Below are 24,690 nucleotides of genomic sequence, written 5' to 3'. Positions count from 1 at the left end.
CCACTGTCCCCTCCCATGGCTGTCTGACCCCCCCATTTGGCCATATGTCCCGGGGGGGCTGTGTCTGTTCCTGAAGCCCGGTGCCGTGGCTCGTCCTTTCGCTGGGACTCACAAATTATGGTGCTCTCGACTCTGGATTCACTATTGTTTTCAAACTGCTGCTAAAGGCTGGGCTGGGGGGTCCTGCAGAGACCTGGGCACCTCAGAATGCTGTGCCCCCCCCCCCCACTGCATGGGGACCCCCGTGTGGTCCCTCCTGTTGGGGCTGGGGGTGTCTGGCCACTGGAGCATGCCAAGCTGGCCTTTGCGTGCCCCGGGGCCCGCAGATGGGGCTGTAGGCACCCAAAAACCTGGGGGACCACCCCAAACTGCCTGGGGGAGGCGGGGTAGGCACGGAGAGCTGGAGGGGTGTTGCGGGGGAGGCAGCCTGAGCCCCTCCAGCTGCAGGAGAGGCACGGCAATTTGGGGTCCAGGGGGGCTTGGGGGGGCTCAGACCATGCCCTGTGATTCCCCCCAGGTCAATGCCCTCGCCCCCCCCCCCCCCCGGTGTTTCTGCGTGTCCCCCCCCTCGGGGGGGGGGGGGAGCTGAGCCCTTGTGAGGTCTGTGTGTCCCGTGAGTGGGTTGTGGCTGCCCCTGTAAATAAAACTGCATCTTGACTTGGTATCCCTGGCATTAATTATGGCTCGTTAATTAAGCAGGGCCTGTACACCCCCACCACCCATCTCCCCCCACTCCACTCACCACGGGTGAGGCTGGATTTGTTTTTATAACTCCCCAAAAGTGTGGGTGGGTGGGAGAGAGCAGCCCCCAGGGCAGGAAGGCAACCACTGGGGTGACTTGACACCTTTTATTTGCTTTAAAAAGTCCTTTTTTGAGGCTTGGGAAGAAGCCACGGCCCGTTCCAGTGCTGTCCCACTCTCCCAGAGCTGGGAAACGGAGTTTGGGGAGAGGGGTGCAGCCCCTTTTTTGGGGGTAAAGTCCGGCTGCAAGGTTGGGACGTGCATGGTGGCTCCGGTCACAGCACGAGGACAGGGACACCGAGGACAGGGACACCGAGGTGCCCCCCCCCCAGCCCCTTGCTGCCTCATCCCGCCTGTCCGTACACCCCGAAGGCCAGGAAGGTGACCAGGACGGTGACACCGATCAGGGACACGGTGGCCGGGGCCGTGAAGAGCTGCCGGTAGTTGATGCGGAAATACCAGCCCAGCGCCAGCACCACCATGACCGTGGGCACCATGAGGGTCCCCCCGCCCAGGGGCAGCCCGGGGGCCGTGGGGCCGGCGGGGCCGGGGTCGGGCAGGGCAGGGGTGGCCGCGGTGGTCCCCCGGGAGCGGTGGCAGTGGATGACACAGTTGTCGGTGATGCGGAGCGAGCGCAGCGTCCTCGCCTGGTCCTGCAGCAGCTGCCCGCGGTAGATGAGCTTCATCTGGCTCTCCTGGCCCGGGAAGCATTTGCTGCGGGAAGAGGGAAGAGGTCGGAGGTGGCAGAGACGGCGCTCGTGGACCCACCTGGGGTGGAAACCCCCCGGTGTTAAACGGGGAAGGGACAGCGATGGCACTGCCACCGCACCACCACCGTCTCTTTTAAACTCGTTGTTTTCAAGCCCACAGCCCTCGGTATTTTTGGCACAGCGAGAGGGATAAAAGGCCTCCCCCGTTCCGTGGGACGGGGCTGTTTTGCGGCCGGGGCGGGGAGACTGACAACGCGGCAGCGCTCGCCTTGTGCCCCGTCCCTCGGGACTCACCTCTTGAGAATCCCCACGGTGTCCTCGGGCCGCGCCACCGCCACCTCCTCGGTGTCGTTGAGGAACTTCAGGCGGATCTTGATGAGGCCGGGGCACGCGTCCCCCGTCCCGGGGGTACCGAGCTCAGCGGAGCCTTGGGCCAAGCTCCGGGCGTCCAGCAGCTGCTCCAGGCCGGGATCGGGGGGGCTCCCGCTGTCCCCACGTGCCGCCGCCCCCTCTTCCTCCTCTGTTTTCTCCTCCGCGTTTTCGGGGGCCCCGGGGGGCTCCGGGGCCTCGGCCGCCCCCGCGGGCCCCGCGTACGGCGGGAGGGGCCCGAGGCGGATGACGGCCGCGTCCCCGGTGCCCAGGACCTGGCTGCTGCCATCGGCCACGTACGTGGACAGCCAGGCCAGCACCAGCGCCAGCGTCAGCACGGCCACCCCGGCCACCAGCGTCACCTCGTCCCCCACCCCCGGGATGAGGGGAGCGGCCGGGGGCTCCATCGCCGCTACCCCCGCGCGTTATCCCCGGCTCGACCTCCCGGTGTCCGGTGTGACCGATCTATGCGGCGGAAGCGGGGACCGCAGGGCCGGCCCCGGTGCCACTTTCGGACTCAGAACAGACCCCGGGGCTGCTCCCGGTGCCCGGAGACCGCAGGGACGGGAGCTCCTCGCTGCGGATTTTCCTCCTCACTCCCGAGGCACCGAACCGGCAGCGCTGCGCTCAGGTTACCGGGCCCGGCGGAGGGTCCCGGAGGGTGTCGCAGCCCCTCGGTGACCAGCCGGGCAGGGTCAGGCCATCCCCGACCTGGACGGAGCAGAGCGATGCGGTCAGCGGGGCCCGGGCACAGCGGGCGGGAGCAACCGGGGGACTGCCGCTCCCCGGGGGTCCCGGTGTGTGCCTGCCGGTCCCCGTCTGCTCGGGGGAGATCTCTACCGGCCCCGGGGGTGCCTCTATGTTCCTGTCACCCCCGCGATCCAGGGATGTCTCTGCCGGTCCCGGGGGTCCCGGTGCACTCCCCCCACCCCCCCCCACTCACCGCCTCCCGCCGCCGCCCGCGCGCCGGAAGCGCCACGTCACAGAGCGCCGCCGCCAGGGGGCGGGAGCGGCCGCGGGCGCGCGGCAGTTACGTCACAGCCGCGCCCCGTGGGCGGGGTCAATGGGGAGGAGCTAGTCCAGAGTGGGCGTGGCTAGGAGTGGGCGGTTATTCATTGTGGGCGGAGTCTGTGGGGGCGTGGTCACGGTCGCGGCGGGGCGGGGTCTCGGGAGCATCGTGGGAACCCCCAGGACCGGGCCGGGCCGGCCCCCCCCGCCCCCCCCAGGACCGGACCCCCCGCGGCTGTCACCCCCCCACGGCCCCCCCATCCTCCAGGGTCCATCTGTCCCCTCCCTGCCACCTGTGACCCACCTGGCTCTGTCTCACCTCATCCCCTGTGCCACCCCTGTCCCCTGGTCCCACAGCCCATTGTCCCCACAGCAGTTGCCATCGGTCACCCTGGTCCCACAGGGGCAAAGACGTCTCAAGAGCCACCTCTGCCACGTCCTTTATTGTCACCAGGGCACTGGGGGGACGCAGCAAGTGGACACCGCTGGGGACACGGAGGGGACACATGAAGGGGACACCAGTGGGGATACATGGAGTGCCCTCAGGAGATGAGACCCTCAATTGGCAGCTGGAGGTAGCGGCGCAAGGGGGGTGGCAGTGCCAGCTTGGGGACAGCAGCGTGACAGCGGGTGCCCAGGTGACGCCGGATGGCCACACGTGCCAGGTGCTGCAGCCGCCGTGGCCGTCCCGCCATGCGCACGGCTGAGGCATAGAACTCCTGGTGCTCCTGCATGGGGGACACGGGGGTCAGCAGGCTGGGGCTGGGACATGGGCACAGCCCAGGACACCCCCTTACCTCCCACAGCTCCGGGGGCACGGCCTCCACCCAGCCGTCAGTGGGGGGCACGCGGTCGTAGGCGTTGAGCATCACCTCCAGCGCCGGCGGGTGCTGGCAGCACAACCTGAGCATCTGCCGGCAGAGCTGCGTCACCGGGGTGTGACAGCGCCACTGCCACCTCCCCGTGCCCCCCGTCACCCCCGTCCCCCACCTTGGGGCGCGCGGGGAGGGCTCCGTGGTCGAGCAGGAGCGCGAGGATCTCCTCGGGCCGCTGCTCCCGGTACTCGAGCACAGCGTGGAGGGCGCAGTCCATGGGGGTGTCCCCGGCGCTGTTGGGGACGGCGGCATCGGCGCCGTGGCGCAGCAGCAGCCGGGCTAGCGCGGGGTGCCCGTTGGCACAGGCGTTGTGCAGCGGCGTGTGGCCCTTGCGCCCCGCGGCCCCTGGGTCGGCGCCGGCCGCCAGCAGCCGCTCGGCCACCAGCAGGAACCGCTCGGCGTCCTCGGGGCGCTCGGCCGCGGCGGCCGCCGCGTTCAGGGGGGTCTCGCCCTGGTGGGTGCGCTGGGAGGGGTCGGCGCCGTGGTGCAGGTACAGTTCCACGTGGGCCACCAGGCCATGGCGCGCGGCCACGTGCAGGGCTGTCACCTGCCGGTCACGTGTGCCCAGGTTCACCTGTGCCCCGTGCGCCAGCAGCAGCTCCGCACACCTGGAACGGGTGAAGAGGGTGAGGGGACATTTTGGAGAGACGTGGCACCCACGGGACGCGACCAGGACATGCCAGGGACACGTGTCTCCCGTGGGACACCTCAGGGACCCTACCAGGACACCCCACTCGTCCCTGGCTCCCAGATTGTGTGGGTGGGGCAGGAGCGATGATTTCACGGGCGGGGTGAAATCCTCTCTTGCAGGTGCCCCCCGTACCTGAGGCTGTGTGGAGCAGTGCAGAGGTGCAGCGGGGCCGAGCCGTCGGAGCTCAGCACGTTGGGGTCGGCGCCGAAGGCCAGGAGCAGGCGGGCGCAGTTGGGGTGGGGGGCGGCCGCGCTGTCATGCAGGGGGGCCCGGCCCCCCACCACGGCATCCACGGCCGCCCCCCGCAGCAGGAGGTGCCGGGCACAGTCCTCGTAGCCGCGGGCGGCGGCGATGCGCAGGGCAGAGGTGTGCTGCCGGCGGGGGCTCAGCACCCACAGCCCTGCGGGGGTCAGCGGGGGCTGCTCACCTGCACCCAGCCAGCCACAGCACCCGTGGGGGCTGCCCCGTGCACCCACCCTGCCCCAGAACCCCCAGTCCCCCTCAAACTGGGGCGGCCAGTCACCTGTTCCCCCCAGCCCACCTGGAGCTGCACCCCCACCTGTCACGCCCGTTCCTGGCTCCCCGTTTGTTTACGGGGGGAGAGGAAGGGAAGGGACAAGGGAGAAGAAAGGAAGGACCCCCAGTGCCACCCCCAGTGGCACCCCCAGCCCCGTACCCTGCTCCGGTGACCACACCAACTCCTCGCTGACCATCTCCAACACCAAATTCGCGCTGGCCTCGTCCCTGAAGATGTTCTGGACGCGGGGCAGGTCCCCGGCGTAGAGGGCATTGTGCACAGCGGGGTCCCGGCAGAACTGGCGCCGCCGGGGGGGGCTCGGGGGGGCGCGGGGGGTCCCGGGCAGGACGCGGCGCGGGGCCGATGGCCGGGCCAGGGCTCGCCGCCGATCCTCCTGCTCCAGCAGCTCCCGCTGCAGCCGCAGCGAGCGCAGCGCCGAGGAGCTGAAGGCAAAGGTTTCTTGGGCCATGGAGGGTTGGGGGGAGCTGGGGGGATCTGGGGGACAGCGACTGGCGCCCTGGGTGTTATAAATAGGGCCGTGCCCCACACACGGATGTGGAATCAAATCCCAGAGCCAGGGGCCCTATAAATAACTCCTGGGTGGTAAACAGAGTCACGGGGTGCTGGGGAGTTTAACCTGTTGGTGGGTGCAAGGTGGGGATGTTCCACGGGGAGGAATCTGGGGACCCCCCCCCCCAACCCTGTGGGAATGACCCCTCCTGCCCAGGGGGAGCAGGGACCCCGGGGAAGGGACAGAGGGCTGACACAGAACACAGGTGATGCAGAAACAAAACAGCCCTTTAATGCAGGCTTGGGAGTGAGAGGGGCCAGTGTGCCCAAAGCAGTGGGGACAGCGCTGAGGCTGTGTCCCCTCTGGGCCTGCCCAGATCCCAGCTCCACAACAAACACCACAGACACACACAGAGAAGCAGGTGGGTGGCAGGTGTGTCACCTGCTCCTTGGCACCGTCACCCTCGGCAGCAGCTGCTGGCCTCAGCCACAGTCAACCTGTGCTGGTGCTGAGAAGAAATCCTCGGGCAGCTCTCCCAGGAGCCCATCCAGGTCATCTGCAGGGATGGGATCTGTGAGTTTTGTGGGTGTGGGATTGTGGAACTGCTCAGGTTGGGAACCAGGCCCTGTTTTCCACAGGACAGGGAACTCTTCCTCCCCTCCCAGTGTGGGTCTGACTCACCCATCATCACATCGTCACATCCATCAGCTCCCACCGGCTCTTCCCAGCTCGGTGGGCACAGGGAGAAGCCCCCAGGATGCTGCTCTGCACTGTGTCCGCCTGTCCTCGACTGTCCCCAGTCCTCAGGAACAGGGACACCCTGGGGGGGCTGCGTGGGGGGTTCTGGGATCAGCTCAGCCTGGGCAGGGACCTACAAAACCAGTGGGGGTGGATTATTGGGGGATTTTTCAATCCCTTCCCCCTCCTCTTAGGGGTACCCATAGCCCAGACCCCCTTGGGGGTCCCAGAAGTCCCCCCAGGGCCACTAGCAGCATTCCCCCTCACCTGGAGGGGGGAGCAGCCCTCGGGCTCAGGCAGGAAGATCCGGAGGAGGTTGTTGGGGGTCACGTTGAGGTAGTGGTTGCGGTGGGAGGGGGAGAAGACCCCGACCTGCAGGGAGGGCAGACAGAGGGGGCAGTGCCAGCTCCAGCTCCTGCCTGCAGAGCAGCTCCTGGACGAACCCCCAAAGTCACAGTTCCCCATTTAGGGAAATTTTAGGATGAAAGGTGAAATTTTAGGAATAGTTGAGAAAAATCCGAGGTGCAAAACTGTGGGGGATCCTTTTCTTGTGTTTATATTTGCAGTCCCAGGGTGTTGTGGAATGGGAACGGGGATATACAGCAAGAACTAGTTCCTCTTATCCCCTTATTCTAACACTCACATTCACAGTTCCAGGGTGTTAACAGGGTTGAGAATAGGATGGGTGATCCTGTATCATCACCCTGGTAGTCCCCCACACCACATTTCCCTGGGATGAGACCCTGCTGCCTGTGGGAAAAGCAGCCCCCCCAGCTCTCCTCACCTGCCTCAGGAGCAGCACGGAGCCGGCGCGGAGCTCGCTCTGCCTCTGCTCCAGCAGCAGCCGGTGCAGCGTGCCCTGCATCTCCCCTGCAACGAGCACGGGACCCCTGAGCCCCGGGAGGGGCAGGCGGGAGCCCCCCGGGGCACAGGCACAGCCCCACTCACCTGTGGGGTCCCGGAACACGGCGCTGGCGCCGGCGCTGCTCTTAGTCAGGGTCTTGATCATCACAGCCATGCTGGGGACTTTGTTTTTTGGGAGCTGCTTCAAGGCTGCCTGCACAGCACAAGGGGGATTTTGGGGTAACTCTGGGCAGGGCTGGGAGTTGAACCCCGTGATCCTTGTGGGTCCCTTGCCATGTGGGATATTCCAGGATTCTACAGCCCTCGTCACCCACGGGGATGTGGATGTCTGTGTTCAGCTCAGCCCCTGTCCCCACAGATTCCCAGCCCTAAAAGCAGCTCCAAGGGGTGAGGGAAGAGCAGGAAGCTGAATCCTGGGCCTCCCTCACCTTGCGGAGCACCATGACCACGCTGTAGGTGTGGAGGAAGCAGCCAGGGTCCCTCTCATCCAGTCCCAGCTCCGTCTTCATGGCCAGCCAGGGCCCCTTCCCGAAATCCTCCTCCGAGGGCAGTGGGGAGCTGGGCAGTGCCTGGGGTCAGGAACATCCACAGTCATGGAGCCCCAAGGGCTCCCTCCCCACCCAGCATCCCACTCTGGGAGCCCCCAGCAGCACTGGTGGTATTCCCAGTGGGATCTGCTGGAGCAGGGGTGGGAAGAGGGGGTTACCTGAGCCCGTGGCTTTGCCACAGCCCCGTGAGCTGGAGTTTGGGGAGCAGACACCAGGATCTCCTCCAGCAGCTTCCCAGAGCGCTTGTGGGAGAGGGAGAGATGTCCAGGGATCTGCTTGGCTTCATCAGCTGCTCCCATCCCATCCTATCCCAGCCCACATCCCACCCTCATCCCCACCCACAGCATTCCTGACCCCATCCCCATCCCTACCGCATCCTTATCCCAGTTCCCATGCTTTTCCCATTCTCATCCAATCCCATCCCCATCCCCATCCCCATCCCCATCCCCATCCCATTCCCCACCTGCTGGGGCAGGAGCCCAGCTGGCCCCGGGAATCGCCGGCTCTCCCTGCGCAGGGGGGCTCGGGGGAGGCTGCCGGGGGCTTTGCTGGCTGCTGTCACCAGCTGCACCAGGTGGTTGGTGACCACGGGGGGCTTTGGGGGTCCAGGAGCGTTGGGAGCCGTGGGGGGTTTTGGGGGGCCGGGGGGCTGCTGGAGCAGAGGCCTCAGAGACTCCACAGAGCTGGGGGGGCCCGAGGGGGGTCTGGGGGGCAGCTGGGGCTGGGGGCAGCTCTGTGCTGGGGGGGTGCAGGGCACCGAGGAGCTGACCCCCCCTAGGCATGCTTGGCCAGGCCTCAGGAATGGAGCCCCTGGAGCAGGCACGGACCCTCCAGAGCTCCCTGGCTCTCCCAGGGAAGGGGGAGGTCTGGGGGCACAGGCACCGGCTGTGCTGGGCCGCAGCACCAGTTTGGGACTGGGGAGGGGGCCCTGCCTGTCCTGCAGCTGCCTGGAGCCGGGGACCAGCTCCTCTCCCACCCTAAGCTTTTTAGGGATCCCACATTCCTGAGTGTTCTCCTTCCCTGGGCACTTCCATGGCGGCTTCTGGCTGTGCTCGGGGGGCACCGGGGACACCACCGGCCCTTGGGGCCCCTCCAGCTCCCTGCAGGCAGCCAGGAAAAGGTCATTGTCCAGCTCATCCTGGGGGGCTGCTCCCCAGCATGGGGGATCCCTTAATCCCACGGGATGCTCGCCCTGCCCGGGGAGGGGCCGGAGGGTGGGGGCTTTACTGGGATGGGCTTTACTGGGAAGAACCGGGACGATGCTGGATGAGGAATGCCCGGGGATCACAAACTGATTCTCTGCATCTTCCACAGCGGAGAGGAAATCCTGTGGGCAAACAAACAGCGGGAATGCAAAGGGCTCCGGGCGCTCCCCGGGATTCCACCGCGGGATGAGCAGCTCTGGGCACCCCGAGCCTGGCGGGGGTCTCCAGGTCATGGGAGGGGTCCCTCACCTCGTCCTCCAGCTCCCCGTCCGTCCCAAAAAGCTTCTGGAAGTGGCAGGACTATGGGAAAAGGGGGAAGAATGGGACCGGGAGGGACACACCCAGCTGGGGGGCCCTCGGTGGTCCCGGAGGTTTCCGCCCCAGCCCGGGGTCACCGCGGGCACCACACCGCACCGAGGGGACCCCGCAGATCCCTTTGTGGGGTCCCCCGTCCCACCCTGGAGCCCCCAGATCTGTCCCAGGGGACCCCAAACCCGCCTCCGTCCCCCCGGCCCCGTTACCATGGCAGCGGCGCGACCCCGGCCCGGCCCCGGAGGCGGAAGCGGCGGGGCCGGGACTCGAACCCGCGGCCGCCCGGGGAAGGGGCGGAACTTCCCCTGCGGCGCCGCGCGCCACCTGGCGGCGGGCAGGAAGCGCGGCCGCGCCCCTTAAAGGGCCACGCACCCCCTTTCCCCGCGTGTGTCACATGTGCACACGCGTGTGCCCCCGCGTCACACGGCCGGGCCCCGCGGCGCCGCCGGTGACTCAGCGCGGTCCCGACCCGGTGTGATTCATCCCCGTACGGCCCCGCGGCACAGGCTGAGTGCCCCCCCACCCCAAACCGGGCCTGCTACACTCACACAAGGTGGGCAAAGGCACGAGGGGGTGCTACGGCCGGTAAAGGCACACGCGTGTGTCTGTGTGTCCTGCACACGCATGTCTGTCTGTGTCCCGTGTCCGTGATGTGCAGCTGCCTACGGGCACCGTGTGTGCCCTTCTGAGCCTGGCGTGCTGCACACGCGTGTTCACACGCGTGTGTTCACGCACGAGTGGCTACGCACCGAGCTCCTGGGCGACCCCACGTGTGTGTGAGGCAGCCCAGCACGCGGCACGCGCATGCGTTCATACCATGGCCTGTGACCCGTCACGCACACGCGTGGCATTGCAAGCTCACGCATCCGCGTACCCTCACACGATCTCAGCGTACTGCCAGCGCTCCACGCTCTCTCGCTCCGCGGCCCCTTTAAGGCCTAATTAGGCTCCGCCCCTCATTAGGCACCGCCCCTTGGGGGGGGGCCGCGCGCGGGGCTATTTTTAGCGCCGGGCGCCGTCACGTGACCTCGAGTGACGTCACCGAATGTTGTTGTCGGGGCGGGCGGGGCCGCGCGGCGAAGATGGAGGAGGAGGCGGGGGGGCGGCGGGGCGCGCGCCGGGCGGCACCGGGGGGACCCCAGGTACGGGGGGGACCCGGGGAGGGGGGTACTGGGACCACCGGGTCGAGGAGGGGACCCTCGGCGGGGGGGGATCGGCGGTGTCGGGGTCACCCGTGCGGGTCCGGGGGGGGCTCCGTGCAGCGGCGGGGGGGGCTGCAATCCCGGAGGTCCGGTGCGGTTTAGGGCGGAGGGGAGGGGGGTGTTCTGTGCGATCGGGGTGGGATTCGGTGCGGGGTCATTGTGCGGTTGGGGGGCCCGGGGTGAGGGGCTTTGCGCCGTGCGGAGCGGGGGGGGGCCTCGCAGTGGGGGGACCCCTGTGCGGATTTTGGGGGACTGCAGTGGGGGGACCCTGGTGCGGGTCAGGGGCTGTAGTAGGGCCCGGTGCAGCTGGCGGGTGGGAAGGTTGCAGTGGGGGTCCCTGTGTACTTTGGGAGGGGCTGCAGTGGGGGGGCCCCTGTGCGGGTCAGGGGGGCTGCACTGGGGGTCCCGGTGCGATCCGGTGCGGGGGCTTCGAGAGGGGCCCCCAGTGCGGGACGAGGGGTCCTGTGCATTCCGGGGTCCCGGCGCGTCTCGAGGGGGGAGAGCCCGTGCAATGGGGGGGCCCCGCTGTCCGGAGGGCCCCTGTGCAGTTCGGGGGGAGCCCTGAAATTTCGGGGATCCCGCTGCCATTGGGCGGTCCCGGTGCGTTTCGGCGGGGCCCTGCAGTGAGCGGTCCCGGTGCGGTTCGGGGAGGGGTCGGTGCGGGCCGGGGTCCCGGTGCGATGGGCTTTGCACCGTGCAGTGCGGGGGTCCCGGTGCACTCGGGGGGAGCCCTGCGGGTTCGGGGTTCCTGCAGTGTCGGGGGGCCCGTGCGCCTGCACGGCGGCGGCTCCGCAGCGCGGGGGGGGCCGGGGGGGCCCCGCTGCACCGCGCCGGGCTCGGCGCTGCCGGCAGCGCGAGTGGCGTGTCCACCCCCCCCCCTCCCCCCGTGGTGTCCGTCTCGCCGTGTGGCCCGCGTGGGTGACACCCCCAGACCCACATCTTGGGGCGATACCTCGGTTTGGGGGGGTTGCAGCACCTGGGGGTGGGGGGGGGAGTGGTCAGCGTGTGTCCCCCCTCCACCCGTGTCCGTACGGGGGGTCCCATCCGTGTCCCTGAGGGGTGGCGCGGCCGGGGGGTCCTTCCTTGCTATCCCCCCTGGGCTCCCCCTCTGCGGGGCCCCCCCTTTTCCTGCAGAGCCTTTTGTAACGCTGCCGACCCCTCGGGTCCCTTCTGGGGGTGCCCACGGCCCCCCCCCCCCCCCCCCCCCCCCATCCCGCAGAGAGGAGCGGGGCCGCATCCTGCCCTGGGCGGGGGCTCAGGGGGCTCGGTGGAGGCTCCAGCCCCTCCCGTTTGATGCTGGGGGAGGTTTGGGGGTCCCGGGGTGTGACAGGCGCTTGGTCCCGCAGGGCTCCCGGGCGGCGCGGGCACAGCCCCGGTGCCCCGGCCGGCGCTGACGGACACGCTCCTGTGCGAGCCCCCCCGGCACCCGCGGGCCACCATGGACCCCCAGAGCGACGCAGGTGAGAGCCCGGGCTGGGGGGCACCGCACCGAGTGCCCCGCTCGCGGCCGTGCCCCCCAGCTCTGCCGCGTCCCCTGTCCCTGCTGTGGCAGTCAGCACGTATTGGGGTACCGGGGCGCCGCAGCAGCGTTCTGCCCAGCAGGGCACAGCCGTGCCAGACGGGAGTGCCCGGGTACCGGGGGGGCACCAGGGCCGTGCCAGCCACTCCCCGCCCCGGTTATCCCAGCCCCTGCCGCCGGCCCCTTCCCGGTATTCCCAGACATCCCCTCGCTGTGCGGGGACATTGAGGCCCGGCTGCCGTCACCGGCGTGGCACGGCTCACACGTGGCTCTTTATGCCACCGGGGGCGGGTCCCCGCGGCCCCCTGGGGTCCCCCCGGTGCCACGCGTGGGGACAGCCGTGGTGACCACGAGGGCCGTGCCCGCGTTGTCCCGGCTCCCGCCGGCTCCCCGCCCTGTAATTATCCCGGTGGGGACTCCGGCGACATCTGGACGCGCTCATGTCCCCCCCAAGGGGACACGCGGCAGCGCCGGCACCCGCGGGCTCTGCGGGGGAAACTGAGGCCCGGGGCGGTGGCAGCGCCCGGTGTCGCGCTGGAGACACTCGGCTGGGGACGGGGGTGTGTGTCCCCTCTGTCCCCAACATCCCCGAGCCTCCCGCCGGTATTTTTGGAGCGGCCGCAGGGCTGGAGCATCGCCCGGCCGTGCCTGGCACGGGGCTGGCACGCGGCGCGGTGGCATGGGGACACGGCGGCGCAGGGACACGGCCTGGCCGCTTCTGCCATCCCTGGGGCACTTTCCTTGGGGGTCCCCTCTCGGCTTTTGTCTGAGGGGGGTGGTTTGGGGACACCTCGGGGGTGCTGTGATGAGTTGGGCCGGTCTCAGCCGGGCTGGGGCCATCGGGGATGTGGCAAAGGCCACCCCTGTGCTCAGCGGTCCCAAATCAACCCCTGGGGGGGGTTTCTGTGATCCCCCGAGCTCCTTTTCCCAGGCTCATCCCAGAACCGGGGGGTCCCGTGGGTGCCGGTCCCATCCTAGGGCGCTCCCCTCCTTCCCTCCCGGAGTTCCTGGGGCTCCCTGCTACTTCCCCCCCATCTCCCTGAGGGTCCCCCTATCCCTCAGAAGTGCCACCCCATCCTCTGGAGGGGGCTCCAGGGGCCAGGTCACCCCTGTGCCCTGCCATGGGAGCCAGGGAAGGGGTCCGGGAGCAGGAAGGGGGTCCGGGAGGCAGGAGTGCCCATTCCCGCGGCCTCCTGCCCGCTGGCAGCACCAGAAATAGCCGGGCTGACGTCAAGCCCCAAAGCACCCCGGGGGGGGGGGGGGCAGCAGGGGGGGTGGGGGGTGTCCCAGAAATATCCCGGCTATTAAAAGTCTTGGCTTGGGATTAACGCGTGGTAAATAAACGTGGTGGTGCCGGGGGTTACACACGGCCGGGGCAGTGGGACCGATTGGGGGGGGGGGGGGGGGGTTCATCCACCCCAAAAGAAGGGGGGGTTCCATACCTCAGCACATGGTCACCCATCCCCCACCTCCCCGGCTTGGCCCTGCGGAGCCACCTGGGGACACAGACTCGGCAGGAAATGTGCTGAGCTGGCATCTGTGCCCCCCAGCCCCTCTTGGCATAGGCTTGTTGGGGGAGTCAGGGGGTCTCGAGTGGGGCAGAGGGGTCGTTTGCCTTCATTCTCCCCAAGTGCAGGCTAATCCCCCTCGGCACATCCCAGATTTTATTCCCGGCAGCGCTGATGCGGATTAACGTCCCTGGCAATTAGGGGGATGTTGGGGGGTGGGATGGAGGTGGGGAGGGGTCGTGGGGACCCCAGTCTCCCACAGCCTCTCCCAGCCAGGGCAGCCCGTGCCCCCCCAGCCCTCGGGGCAGTTTGGGGGTGCAGCGGGATGTCGGGGATGGGGGGGTGGGGAGGGACACAGCGTATCCCCTCCGGGATCTGTCGTGGCCCCCCCGGCACAATTCCCTATTTATAGTCAGCTCCTCCCGTGCAGCGGCTATTTCCAGGAGCCAGAGGGAATAGCCTGGATTTGGGGGGGGGGGGGGGGGGGCCTTAAGCTTCACTGCCTGCAATGGGGAGGGGGAGGCTGCATGTGCTCCCATCACCCCAAGAACCAAGGATTCTCTGTGACCCCCAAACAGCATCTCCCCCAGCTGCCGAGGGGGGCTTGTTTGGTGAGCTGAGGTTGGGTTTGGGGGTGCACGTGGCCCCCAGCCAGTTCGGGGGGTCACGGGTGTCTCTCTGCAGAGGGGGGGTCCAGCCATGAGTCCCCGTTGGAGCTCCTGCCCCGTGTCCCGCTGCACGCTGCCCTGCCCACCCCAGGTGAGTGGGGGCCAGTCCCCCGTGCCCCCAAACCCCGGTGACACCACCCCAAGCCCGGTAACATCCCCTGGTGACAAGTCTGCAGGGGTATGTAAGGGGAGAGCTGCTGAACATGAGTGTGTTCAGGTGTGCAGGAGGGAGAGAGAGCCCCCCCTTGCACTGATGGCCAGGTGTGCAAAGACAGGTGTGCAGGGACAGATGCTTCAGCCCTGGGGTGCTGCTCCTCCCCCCCCCCCCACCCCCATAGCGGATCCCCAGGCCCTCCCATGTCCCCATCCATGGGAGGACACCTCCATTGTGCCCACGGGGATCTCTCAGTTTGGGGGACCCTGGGCAGTGAGGGGTTAAACGGGGGCTGCAGTGGCGGGGGGGGGGGGTGGCCCAAAGCCACCACTGCCCTCAAAGTTGGCTGGATTGGCACCTCCGGGGCTGTTTTTAGGAGTACCCCAGTGTACACCCAAATACCCCCCAGGAGAGCCAAACCCCCCCCGGGGCTGATTTGGGGGAGGTATTGGGGTGGGGGGGCTCTTGTGTATCAAGGGGGGGGCGGGGGCTGGATGGGACCGGGGGTGGTCGGGATATGGGGGTGCTGTGTGACACTGGGGGGGACACTGGCAGGTGTGGGGTGGCTGGCTGTCCTGGGGGGGGCAGGGGTGCCCCACCTCCGCGCACGGTGACGTCCGTGGGTCCGCGCGGGGACACGTCAGTGCCCGACGTGCCAGGTGGAGGGGGCTAGGGGGGGCTCATTAACATGCACCGCGTGCCCCCCGCCCCCGCCTTCCTGTTTGCGTGGGGACCGCCCCCCCCCCCCTCCACCCCGTGCTCCTGCGTGTCTTGATGGGGGGGAGGGTGTCTGTGCCCCCCAGTGGTTGCTGGGGGGGATATTTTGGGGGGGAAGGGGTCGGTGTGCTTCCCCCCCCCACCCCCCGCAGCACTCTGAGTTGGTCGGTGTGTGTGCTGCAGATGGAGGGGTTTGGATTGGGTGGGGGCTCCCCCGTTTTTATTTTTTGTGGGGGGGGGTTAACTGAGGTGGGGGTTGATCCAGGGGGTTGGGGCTGGGGGGAGACCCCCCCCAAGGGCTTCTTTGACGTCGTCCCCTGGTGGCCCCTGAACTGCACCCAACACCCCTCAGCTCCCACCCCAAACTGCCACTGACTGCCCCCCCATCCTCGGAGCACCCCAAAGCCCCTCTTCAATGAATCCCACATCACCTCTGGGACACCCCCAAAGCACTTTCAGCTCCCCCCTGGACCACCCCAAAACTGCCCCTTAAACACCTCCCAGCACCCTCCATCACTGCCGGGACGTCCCCATCCCTTTTCCCCCCCTGACCCAGCGTGTCTGGTAGGGCCGGAGGGGCCGGAGGGGCCGGGGCCGGACGCGGGGGTGGACGCGGGGCTGGCGGCGGCGCGGGAGCAGCAGCTGCAGCGGGAGCTGGTGGCCCTGAAGCAGCAGCAGCAGCTCCAGAAGCAGCTGCTCTTCGCCGAGTTCCAGAAGCAGCACGAGCACCTCACCCGCCAGCACCAGGTCCAGCTCCAGAAGCACCTCAAGGTGGGTGTGGGGGGGGGAGGGAGGTCGGGGGTGATGGAGATGTGGGGTGGGATGTTGGAGATGATGGAACTTCGGGGTGTCACCAGTCGGGGGGATGGAGCTGGGGGGACGGGTTTTGGGGATGATGGAGCTGTGAAGGAGGGGTGAGGGAGCCATGGGGTTGATGGGATATTGGGGTCGATGGAGCCATCGGGGAGGGGGTCACTGGCAGCAATGGAGCCGTGGGGTGTCACTGATGGAGGGTGACGGAACCATCGGGGTGATGGAGCTCTTGGGGGGGACACCGGGGGGGTACCAGAGCCACGGGCCACCCTGTTGTTGGGGCGCTGGGGGTGTCACCCCGGGAGGCAGGTGAGGAGGAGCGGTGGGGCCATGCCCGGGGGTCCCATCGCGGTGCCCCCCGCCCCGCAGCAGCAGCAGGAGGCTCTGGCCGCCCGCCGGCAGCAGGAGCTGGAGCGGCAGCGGCAGCGGGAGCGGCAGGAGCTGGAGCAGCAGCGCCTGGAGCAGCTCCAGAGCCTGCGCCCCAAGGACCGGGGCCGTGACAGTGAGTGGGGGCTGGGGTGGGGTGTGAGGCCGTGGGAAATGGGGTGCTGGGGTGGGACTGGAGGACCTGGGGGTTCTGTGGGGCTGGAGGGAGGGGTGTGCTGACCCCCTGACCCCCACCCCTCCCGTGCCCCCAGGCGCCATCGCCAGCACGGAGGTGAAGCTGAAGCTCCAGGAATTCCTGCTCAGCAAGACAAAGGATCCAGGCCCCGGCCCCCCCAACCATTCCCTCCCCCAGCACCCCAAATGTTGGTAGGTGCCCTACAGAACCCCCCACCCCAAGGCGCCGTGGGGGTGACCCAGGTGTCCTAGCGGGGTCTGTGCCACCTTTGACCCCCCCCAAGGGCTCACCACACCTCGTTGGACCAGAGTTCCCCCCCCCAGACCGGCAGCCCGGGGACCCCCCCATCCTACAAGCTCCCCCTCCTCGGCACCTACGACGGCCGCGATGATTTCCCTCTCCGCAAAACCGGTGGGTGCGGGCGGGCGGGGGTGTGCCACACCCGGGAGGTGACGGTGACACGTCTCGGGTGACACTTTTGGGGTGACGCGTTTCGGGGTCCTCAGCGTCGGAGCCCAACCTGAAGGTGCGGTCGCGGCTGAAGCAGAAGGTGGCGGAGCGGAGGAGCAGCCCCCTCCTGCGGCGCCGCGACGGCTCCGTGCTCAGCGCCTTCCGCAAGCGCCACGTCGAGATCACCGGTGCGTGGGGACACGGGCCGGGCTCGCGGCTGGCACTCGCTGCCTGCCTCGGTGTCCCCGAGTCACCGGGGCTGGGGGGGGGACACACGCGTCACAGGGCGGGTGGCGCTGTGTGACACAGGGGGCGTCAGTGTGTGGCACACGGAGCAGCGTCTCCTTGCCCGTGTGTGACACGGGTGTGTCCTGCAGCGTCCGTGTGACGCACCGTGCGGCGTCCCCCTGTGTGTGACACGTGTGACACGGTGCAGTGTCCCCCTGTGTCACACACGTGTGTCCTGCAGTGTCATCGGTTTGCAGCAGTGCCCCCGGGTCGGGGCCCAGCTCCCCCAACAGCTCCCACGGTGCCCACAACGGCCTGGCCGCCTCTGTCCCCAACATCCACAGCGAGGTACGGCTGGGGGACGGGGACAGGGACGCGCGTGTGAGCGGGAGGGCTCTGAGCGTGTTGGTGACATGCCGTGTCCCCACGCGTGTGTTGATGCCACGTTTGCCATGTGGTGCCACAGCAGCTCCTGCCCCAGCCCCACGCCCTGGCCCTGGACGGGGCCCAGCTCAGCCTCTACACGTCCCCATCGCTGCCCAACCTGTCCCTGGGGCTGCAGGCCACTGTCACCGTCACCAGCGCCCACCTCCCCGTGAGTAGGGGCGTGGGGACCCTGCGGTGGGTGGCACTGGGGCTTGGCACACCATGGCGAGGACATGGGAACCCCATGAGGGACCTGGAACTCCACAGAGGGAGCATGAGGAACCCCCGGGGGCACAGGGACATGGGGACACCATGGCGGGTGACAGTGGGACATAGAACCCCACGGGTTGTTGGGGGGGTTATGGGGATACAGTGAGAGGTGGCATGGGAGCCTGGCACCCTATAGCAGGAATGTGGGGACCCCGAGGGGTGGCACAGGGACCTGGCACCCCTGGGGCGATGTGGGGCCCCCCCAGTGCCACCGCTGTCCCTGCAGGTGTCTCCCAAGCTGTCGCCACAAGCGGAGGGCGAGCGGCCGGGGGTGCCCCCGGGGGTGTCCCCGCTGCGCCCCGGGGCCGCCCTCACCGGGAAGTTCCTGAGCACCTCCTCAATCCCGGGGTGCCTGCTGGGGGTGGCCCTGGATGGGGACACCCCCGCCGGGTCCCCATCGCTGCTGCAGCACGTGCTGCTGCTGGAGCAGGCGCGCCAGCAGAGCACCCTCATTGCTGGTGAGCCCCCAGTTTGCCCAGTTCCCCCCAGTCCTCCCTCACTCTCCCCCAGTTTGCCCTCAGTTTCCCCCCAGTCCTGCCCCAGTTCACCCCTTTCTCCACTTTCCCTCCCACCCTTTCCCAGTTTCTCCCTGGTCGTGTCCTGTTTTCTCCAGTCCTTCCCCAGTTCCCCCCATTACAGCCCCCCACGCTCCCCCCCAGCCGCACTGGGGGGCTCGGGGGGCGTGGGGAGCCCCCAGTGACCGCGTGTCCCCAGTGCCCCTGCACGGGCAGTCCCCGCTGGTGACGGGGGAGCGCGGTGGGGGTCCCCGCGGGAGCAAAGTGCCGCGGCACCGACCCCTGAGCCGCACGCAGTCATCGCCGCTGCCCCAGAGCCCCCAGGCCCTGCCCCACGGCCCCCTCCAGCACCACTTCCTCGACAAGCAGCAGGTCCAGCTGGGCAAGGTGGGTTGGGGGGCACGGGAGAGGCGGGGGGCTGGCACTGGGAGGGCATGTGGGGTGGGAATGGGGTCCGGGGTGGGGTGGTGGGTAGCTGTGGCTCTGACCCCCAAAATACAGTGGGGAGGGGCGGTGCAAGCAAGGGAGACTGGGGAAGGGCAGGACAGAGGTGGGGGGGAGCTGTGGGGTGGCTGGGGCGCGGCACAGGTGTGGGGTGGGACTGCGTGGGTACGGGGTGACTGTGGGCCACGGGGTTGGTACAAGGGGGCCGTGCGGCAGACAGGGGGTCTGGGGGATCACTGGAGCCCCGTGCCCCCCAGCTGCTCCCCAAGGGGGGGGAGCTGGCACGGCAGCCCCCCACCCACCCCGAGGAGACAGAGGAGGAGCTGACGGAGCAGCAATCGCCCCCCCCGGGTGAGAGAGGCCCCCTCGGTCCCCCCCTCGGCCCCCCCCTCGCCCTCCTGTCCCCAGAGGCTGGGGACCCCCCGGAGCAGCCACAGGACCCCGAGGGCTGCCAGGAGCCGGGTGACAGTGGGGACGAGGCCGAGGCCACCGGGGACCCCGACGTCACTGAGCTGGGGGTCACCTACAAGCAGGTGAGACTTTGGGGGAGCCCAAATCTCTGCCCAACTCCCCCCCAAACTGCAGCACGAGCACCATTTGCCCCCTGCCCTCCCCCCCAGCCGTGTCATGTGTCCCCTCCCCCCATTTTTGGGGACCCAGCCGCCCTGTGCTGCCGCAGCGATGACTCGCAAGGGTCGGTGACTCATCCCCCCCTCTGTCCCCCTGTCCCCGCCGCCCCCGCACCGTGACCCCCCCCAAATCCCCTGTCGTGACTCATCCCCCGCCCCCTCCCCAGGTGTACCCCGAGGCGCCGCTGCAGCTCTTCCCTGCGCCCCCCCTGGGGGTCCTGGCTCTGCCCCACCCTGCCCTGGCCCGAACCCAATCGTCCCCGGCCAGCGTCAAACCCCCCCAGCCCGAGGGGCCCCCCAAGCACCTCTTCACCACAGGTATGGCCCTAGGGGCACCGGAGGGTCGGGGGATCCCTCTGCCCTGGGGTTCTGTGTCCCTCGGCATGACACTGGGGGCTCCTGTCCCATGGGAAATGCTAGGGATGCCTGTGTCTCCCCCCTCCCCAGTGTCCCATTCCGTGCTGGGGTTGTGGATGTTCCTCTGCCATGGGATTCCCTCCTTCCCTGGGGTTCCCAATCCCTTGGGGTGCCCAGGGATCCCCATATCCCATAGGTTCCCCCTGTCCCCTGGGGTTCCTGATAACTGGGTGATACCTGGGGGTGCCTGGTGTCCCCTCAATCCCATGGCTTCACCCTGTTCCCTGTGGTTCCCAATGCCTTGAGGTGCCCAGGGGTCCCCCTATCCCATGGGATCTCCCTTCCCCCTGGGGCTGCCCCTCCCTGGGGGTGTCCTGGGGTGCCAGCTGTGCTGTGCCCAGGTGTGGTGTACGACACGTTCATGCTGAAGCACCAGTGCACCTGTGGGAACACCACCATCCACCCCGAGCACGCCGGGCGCATCCAGAGCATCTGGTCCCGGCTGCAGGAGACGGGGCTGCTGGGGAAGTGCGAGGTGAGGGGGCTCCCCACGGCCCGGAGGGGTGGGGATGGCTTGGGGAGCCCGGGGGGCTCAGCCTGTGCCCCTTCCCAGCGCATCCGGGGCAGGAAGGCGACTCTGGAGGAGATCCAGACCGTGCACTCGGAGCACCACACGCTGCTCTACGGCACCAGCCCCCTGAACCGCCAGAAACTGGACAGCAAAAAGCTGCTGGGTGGGTGCTGGAGGGGCCTCCTCATGCCTGGGACCCTCCCTCTCTGGAGCTGTCCTGTTCCTTGTGATCCCTCTGTTCCTTAGGGTTTCCCCATCTCTTGGGGTGCCTGGGGTTCCCCCTATCCCCTGGGGTTCCCAGTCTTTTGGGGCACTCAGAGGTCCCCTTACCCCATGGAATCCCCCTGTCCCATGGGGTTCTCAGTCCTTTGGGGTGCTCGGAGGTCCCCTTATCCCACGGGCTCCCTGTGTCCCGTTGTCCCCATCACCCCTTGACCCCGCAGGTCCCATCACTCCGAAGACGTACGCGGTGCTGCCGTGCGGGGGCATCGGGGTGAGTCTGGGGGCACGGGCTGGGGGTGTTCCCGGGGTGGCCGTGCTCCGCTGAGCCCCGGTGTCCCCTCAGGTGGACAGTGACACGGTGTGGAACGAGCTGCACTCGTCCAGCGCGGTGCGCACGGCCGTGGGCTGCCTGCTCGAGCTGGCCTTTAAGGTGGCCGCGGGGGAGGTGAAGGTGAGGGTGTGGCACTGTCACTCTGCCTCCCTGCATGTGTCCCTCTCTGTCCCATGCGGGTCCCAGTTCCACACGCGTTCCTCTGTCACACGCACTGCTGTGTCCCACCCGTGTCCCTCTCTGTCCCCCAGAATGGCTTTGCTGTCATCCGCCCCCCAGGCCACCACGCCGAGGAGTCCACGGCCATGTGAGTAACAGGGACAGGGCTGGGACCCCTGCCCAGGGCCACCCCCTCCACCCACGTCCCTTGTCTCTTGTTCCCAGGGGCTTCTGCTTCTTCAACTCGGTGGCCATCTCGGCCAAGCTGCTGCAGCAGCGGCTCAGCGTGGGCAGGATCCTGATTGTGGACTGGGTAAGGGGGGACAGGGGAGACCCCACAGGCCTTGGGCACCCCGTGGGTGGGCGTGGGGGGTGGTCCTTGACACCCGGGTGTCCCCCCAGGACATCCACCATGGCAACGGGACCCAGCAGGCCTTTTACAGCGACCCCCACGTGCTCTACATCTCCCTGCACCGCTACGACGACGGCAACTTCTTCCCCGGCAGTGGAGCCCCCGAGGAGGTACCGGGGGGAATTCAGGGGTGGGGGTCCCCCCGTGCCCCCCCCGGGTCTGACTGTGGCACGGGGGTGGTCACCTATGACTGTGCCCAGGTGGGCAGCGGGCTGGGCGTGGGCTACAACATCAACATCGCCTGGACCGGCGGCGTGGACCCCCCGATAGGGGACGTGGAGTACCTGACAGCCTTCAGGTGGGGTGGGGGGCTGCACCTGGGTGGGGGAGCACCTGGGGGAGGGGCTGCATGGCACTGAGGGGGAGGAATTCTGGTGTCCTGGGGAGGGTTCCTGAGCCCCTGGGGGGCTCTGTCCCATGGGAGGGGTCCTGGGGAAGGGTCTCTGTGCAGTGGGGGGGGGGTCCTCTGCATCCTGGGAGGGTCCCTGCACACCTGAGCCCTGGGGTGTCCCTGTGCTCTGCTCTGGGAGGGTTCCTGCACCCCGGGAAGGGTCCCTGCCCTCTCGGGGGGCTCCCCCAGCCCTGGGGGCGGGGGGGGTCCCCGAGCCGCTGCTGCCCCCCAGGACTGTGGTGATGCCCATCGCCAACGAGTTCTCCCCGGACCTGGTGCTGGTCTCTGCGGGCTTCGACGCCGTCGAGGGCCACCTGTCCCCGCTCGGTGGCTACTCCGTCACCGCCAAGTGTGAGTGGGGTCTGGGGGCGTCCCGGGGTGGAGATCCCGGCCTGGGCATCCCCTCACCCCATCCCTGGTGCCCCCCCAGGTTTTGGGCACCTGACGAAGCAGCTGATGATGCTGGCGGGGGGCCGGGTGGTGCTGGCGCTGGAGGGGGGACACGACCTGACAGCCATCTGTGACGCCTCTGAGGCCTGTGTCACTGCCCTGCTCGGCCTCGAGGTACGGGGGACACCCCCAGGACCCCCGAACCCCCCCAGACCCTTCCCGGGGCTGTATTGGGGTGCACACCCCATATGGTGCCTCAGTTCCCCCTTGCTGGTTGCTGGAGGGCTCCGGTCCCACCCCTGCTCTCGCTTTGAGGCGGCGCTGGTGGCAGTTTTGGGGGTGCTGGTGGCAGTTTTGGGAGGGCTGATGGTGTGTCCCCCCCAGCTGGAGCCCCTGGACCCGGCCCTGCTGCAGCAGAAGCCCAATGTGAACGCGGTGGCCACGCTGGAGAAAGTCATCGAGATCCAGAGTGAGAATGGGGAGGTCGCTGAGGGGTCCCCGAGGGGGACAAGGGGACACAAGGGGGTGACAAGGGGACGTGGTGGGACGGCAGCGGCTCCGTCCCAGCCGTGTCCCTGTCCCAGGCCGCCACTGGGGCTCCGTGCGTCGTTTTGCCGCCGCCGTGGGCCGATCCCTGCTGGAGGCACAGCGTGGGGACACCGAGGAGGCCGAGACGGTGACGGCCATGGCCCTGCTGTCCGTGGGGGCCGAGCAGGGAGGGACGGACACACAGCCCAGGTACGGCCAGGGGACGCGGGAGGGACGGGAATGGAGCTGGGAGGGGGGACATGGGGATGGAATGCAGCCGGCTGCGACACCTGGAGTGTGAACAGAGCTGGGTGTGACATCGGGTGTGACACCAGGGGGAGGACACACACTTGTCCCTCCCCTGCCCAGGTCAGCTGAGGAGCCAATGGAGGCCGAGCCCACGCTCTGACCCACCTGGATCATCCGGAAAACCAAGGAACACCTGGAAGAGAGGAAAAACACACACACACAAAATCACAGTAAAAGGAAAAAAAAAAAATCCAAAACACACAGAAAAAAAAACCACTAAAAAAAAGAAAAAAAAGGACAAAAAAAAAAAAAGAGGCAGAAATTGAAAGGAAAACCAGAAAAAAAAGAGGAAAATATTTTCTTTTTTCTATTAAAAAGAGGAGAAAAACACAAAAAAATCCCCCTGCCCGTCCTGTGCCCCTGCTCCCCGCGGTGTTTGCGGTCGTGTCTCTTGTGCAGCAGCAGTTCCACCAGCACCCCCAGAATTGTCCCCTAGTGTCCCCCCACCCTGTTCTTCGGGTCCCCCGGCGCTGCCCGGACCCCCCCGGGGCTCCTCGAGATCTTTTTTTTTAGGGATTTTTCCTTATTTCCCCCCTATTTTTGTGTGTCTACCCCCCACCTCGTTCCCTCCCTGGCTCCAGCATCCGTCCCCCACCTGGGGGAGGCGATGGGAAATATTCGTGCCTTTAAGTAAGTTGTTTTTTTTTTTAATGCCTTAATTTCCCTTAATTTTGGGTTTTCTTAATTTTCTTGGGTTTTATTTTTCCCTTCGGCCTCCCCGTTTGGGACAGGGACACGAGACAAAGGGACGAGCCCTGTTCCCCACCCCCCCATCCCTCTGTCACCCCGGCGCCTTTGTTGGGATCAAATTTGTCCTTACAGGAGAGGGAAAAAAAAAAACACAAAAACGAGGAAAAAAAAAATGAGGAAAAACCACTTTATTTTCCTGTTTTGTCACCAGCCAGAGGGGCCTCAGAGCGATTTTAGCTTTAAAAGAGAGAAAACCACCCAAACCCCCCCCAAAAAAGGGATATAATTTTATTACAGATGGATTATTTAATAGTATTTTTTTAACTGGGGGGGGCGGAGGGGGGGGGAACAGGGACAGTGCATCGTGGGTTAAGTTATTCCAGGCGTTGGCGCAAATTTGGGGTGGTCCCAAATTAGGACAGAGGGCTAAGGTTGTCCTTGTCACCTCTCCTGGGGAGGGGAAGGACCCTGATTTAGGGTGAGGAATGTGGGAGATCACAGCGGGGACACCCCGAGTGTGGTGAGAGATCCCCCTCCCCATCCCAGGAGAGGGAACACCTCTGGATTTTTGGGGAGTGGGGGGGACAGGAGGGTCTCCGGCCCCCTGGCAGCGTGCCCGGCTTGCTTTGGGCTGGTGTCCCCCCCCCGCCCCACCCCCCGCGTGTCCCCCGTGTGTCCCCCGTGTCCCCCCGGGTCCTGTCCGTGCCCCACCCCCCCCCGCTCACGCTCGCTCTGGGTCTCGGTTCGGTATTTTGTAAAATGTCACCGATGTTCGTCCTTGTATAAATAAACTGTTTCTGGCAATACCTGCCGGGGCTGCTGCCTCTGGGTGGGGGGGGGGGGGGGGGAAGCCGGGGGAGGGTTTGGGGGTGTCCCTTGTCTTGTCCCCGGGTCCCCTTTTCCTGTCCCCTTCTCCCCGCGTGCCTCAGTTTCCCCACCCAGCAGGGAGGGACCAGGGTGGGTCCCCTGTGTCACCCCTCGGCCTCCAGGGTGGGGGGCTCTGTTCCTGCTGGGCCTCTCCCCGCCGTGTGCCCCCCACAGGACTCTGGGCCAGCCTTGGTTCTGGTGCTTTATTTTGGTTCCAAACGAGGGGAGGACCCCCCCCCCCCCTCCACGCCCCGAGGTTAAGGGGGGGG

At 67.6% G+C, this 24,690-nt stretch overlaps 4 protein-coding genes across 10 annotated transcripts; 1 reads left to right on the top strand and 3 right to left on the bottom strand.

Annotated features, from left to right (window-relative positions):
* Positions 1 to 834: 834 nt before the first annotated feature.
* On the bottom strand, positions 835 to 2,871 carry TMUB2 (transmembrane and ubiquitin like domain containing 2). Of its 2 annotated transcripts, XM_062507988.1 has the most exons (3): positions 2,764 to 2,871; positions 1,746 to 2,531; positions 835 to 1,455 (listed from the first exon to the last, which is right to left on the bottom strand). In XM_062507988.1, the coding sequence occupies exons 2-3, from the start codon at positions 2,225 to 2,227 to the stop codon at positions 1,086 to 1,088; spliced, it is 852 nt and encodes a 283-aa protein (XP_062363972.1). In that variant the 5' UTR covers positions 2,228 to 2,531; positions 2,764 to 2,871; the 3' UTR covers positions 835 to 1,085. The 2 variants fall into 2 exon arrangements, with proteins under 2 accessions (XP_062363972.1, XP_062363971.1); XM_062507987.1 differs by lacking the exon at positions 2,764 to 2,871 and having other exon boundaries at positions 1,746 to 2,733.
* A 279-nt stretch (positions 2,872 to 3,150) lies between these two features.
* ASB16 (ankyrin repeat and SOCS box containing 16) lies at positions 3,151 to 5,599 on the bottom strand. The gene is made up of 5 exons (XM_062508115.1): positions 5,071 to 5,599; positions 4,527 to 4,794; positions 3,819 to 4,311; positions 3,626 to 3,739; positions 3,151 to 3,556 (listed from the first exon to the last, which is right to left on the bottom strand). Exons 1-5 carry the CDS (start codon positions 5,378 to 5,380, stop codon positions 3,371 to 3,373), a joined length of 1,371 nt encoding a protein of 456 aa, XP_062364099.1. The 5' UTR covers positions 5,381 to 5,599; the 3' UTR covers positions 3,151 to 3,370.
* HROB (homologous recombination factor with OB-fold) lies at positions 5,237 to 9,985 on the bottom strand. 5 transcript variants are annotated; one of them, XM_062508111.1, is made up of 11 exons: positions 9,638 to 9,887; positions 9,027 to 9,077; positions 8,036 to 8,899; positions 7,731 to 7,814; positions 7,453 to 7,593; positions 7,109 to 7,217; positions 6,945 to 7,030; positions 6,428 to 6,532; positions 6,104 to 6,293; positions 5,864 to 5,978; positions 5,237 to 5,354 (listed from the first exon to the last, which is right to left on the bottom strand). In XM_062508111.1, the coding sequence occupies exons 1-10, from the start codon at positions 9,713 to 9,715 to the stop codon at positions 5,905 to 5,907; spliced, it is 1,782 nt and encodes a 593-aa protein (XP_062364095.1). In that variant the 5' UTR covers positions 9,716 to 9,887; the 3' UTR covers positions 5,237 to 5,354; positions 5,864 to 5,904. The 5 variants fall into 5 exon arrangements, with proteins under 5 accessions (XP_062364095.1, XP_062364097.1, XP_062364094.1 ...); XM_062508113.1 differs by lacking the exons at positions 5,237 to 5,354; positions 9,638 to 9,887 and adding an exon at positions 9,906 to 9,985 and having other exon boundaries at positions 5,692 to 5,978; XM_062508110.1 differs by lacking the exon at positions 5,237 to 5,354 and having other exon boundaries at positions 5,692 to 5,978.
* A 156-nt stretch (positions 9,986 to 10,141) lies between these two features.
* On the top strand, positions 10,142 to 24,360 carry HDAC5 (histone deacetylase 5). 2 transcript variants are annotated; one of them, XM_062508403.1, is made up of 27 exons: positions 10,142 to 10,231; positions 11,638 to 11,751; positions 14,003 to 14,077; positions 15,414 to 15,628; positions 16,040 to 16,172; positions 16,309 to 16,423; positions 16,516 to 16,643; positions 16,739 to 16,870; positions 17,152 to 17,258; positions 17,380 to 17,505; positions 17,833 to 18,064; positions 18,321 to 18,508; positions 18,823 to 19,098; positions 19,362 to 19,512; positions 19,953 to 20,086; positions 20,165 to 20,285; positions 20,566 to 20,615; positions 20,688 to 20,795; positions 20,927 to 20,982; positions 21,060 to 21,147; positions 21,237 to 21,356; positions 21,447 to 21,544; positions 21,870 to 21,988; positions 22,068 to 22,201; positions 22,412 to 22,496; positions 22,612 to 22,765; positions 22,925 to 24,360. In XM_062508403.1, the coding sequence occupies exons 2-27, from the start codon at positions 11,730 to 11,732 to the stop codon at positions 22,962 to 22,964; spliced, it is 3,207 nt and encodes a 1,068-aa protein (XP_062364387.1). In that variant the 5' UTR covers positions 10,142 to 10,231; positions 11,638 to 11,729; the 3' UTR covers positions 22,965 to 24,360. The 2 variants fall into 2 exon arrangements, with proteins under 2 accessions (XP_062364387.1, XP_062364386.1); XM_062508402.1 differs by having other exon boundaries at positions 17,377 to 17,505.
* The last annotated feature ends 330 nt before the right edge of the window (positions 24,361 to 24,690 follow it).

Source organism: Cinclus cinclus, chromosome 24 (genome assembly GCF_963662255.1).
Source record: "Cinclus cinclus chromosome 24, bCinCin1.1, whole genome shotgun sequence".
NCBI lineage: Eukaryota > Metazoa > Chordata > Aves > Passeriformes > Cinclidae > Cinclus > Cinclus cinclus.
This window is presented reverse-complemented; position numbering and strand designations above follow the sequence as displayed.

Bases quoted from the DNA above. Each gene is read 5' to 3' on its own strand.
- TMUB2 (XM_062507988.1), bottom strand. From the start codon at position 2,227: ATGGAGCCCCCGGCCGCTCCCCTCATCCCGGGGGTGGGGGACGAGGTG. The intron at 1,456-1,745 runs GTGAGTCCCGAG...CTCTTCCCGCAG, and splicing joins ACCGTGGGGATTCTCAAGAG to CAAATGCTTCCCGGGCCAGG.
- ASB16 (XM_062508115.1), bottom strand. From the start codon at position 5,380: ATGGCCCAAGAAACCTTTGCCTTCAGCTCCTCGGCGCTGCGCTCGCTG. The intron at 4,795-5,070 runs GTACGGGGCTGG...TGACCCCCGCAG, and splicing joins GGTGTGGTCACCGGAGCAGG to GGCTGTGGGTGCTGAGCCCC. The intron at 4,312-4,526 runs GTACGGGGGGCA...CACCCGTTCCAG, and splicing joins ACTGCTCCACACAGCCTCAG to GTGTGCGGAGCTGCTGCTGG.
- HROB (XM_062508111.1), bottom strand. From the start codon at position 9,715: ATGCGTGTGCAGGACACACAGACACACGCGTGTGCCTTTACCGGCCGT. The intron at 9,078-9,637 runs GTGAGTGTAGCA...CTTTTCCCATAG, and splicing joins CGTGCCTTTGCCCACCTTGT to TCCTGCCACTTCCAGAAGCT. The intron at 7,594-7,730 runs GTAACCCCCTCT...TCCTGACCCCAG, and splicing joins TGGCAAAGCCACGGGCTCAG to GCACTGCCCAGCTCCCCACT.
- HDAC5 (XM_062508402.1), top strand. From the start codon at position 11,730: ATGGACCCCCAGAGCGACGCAG. The intron at 20,796-20,926 runs GTGAGGGTGTGG...TCTGTCCCCCAG, and splicing joins TGGCCGCGGGGGAGGTGAAG to AATGGCTTTGCTGTCATCCG. The intron at 22,497-22,611 runs GTGAGAATGGGG...TCCCTGTCCCAG, and splicing joins GAAAGTCATCGAGATCCAGA to GCCGCCACTGGGGCTCCGTG.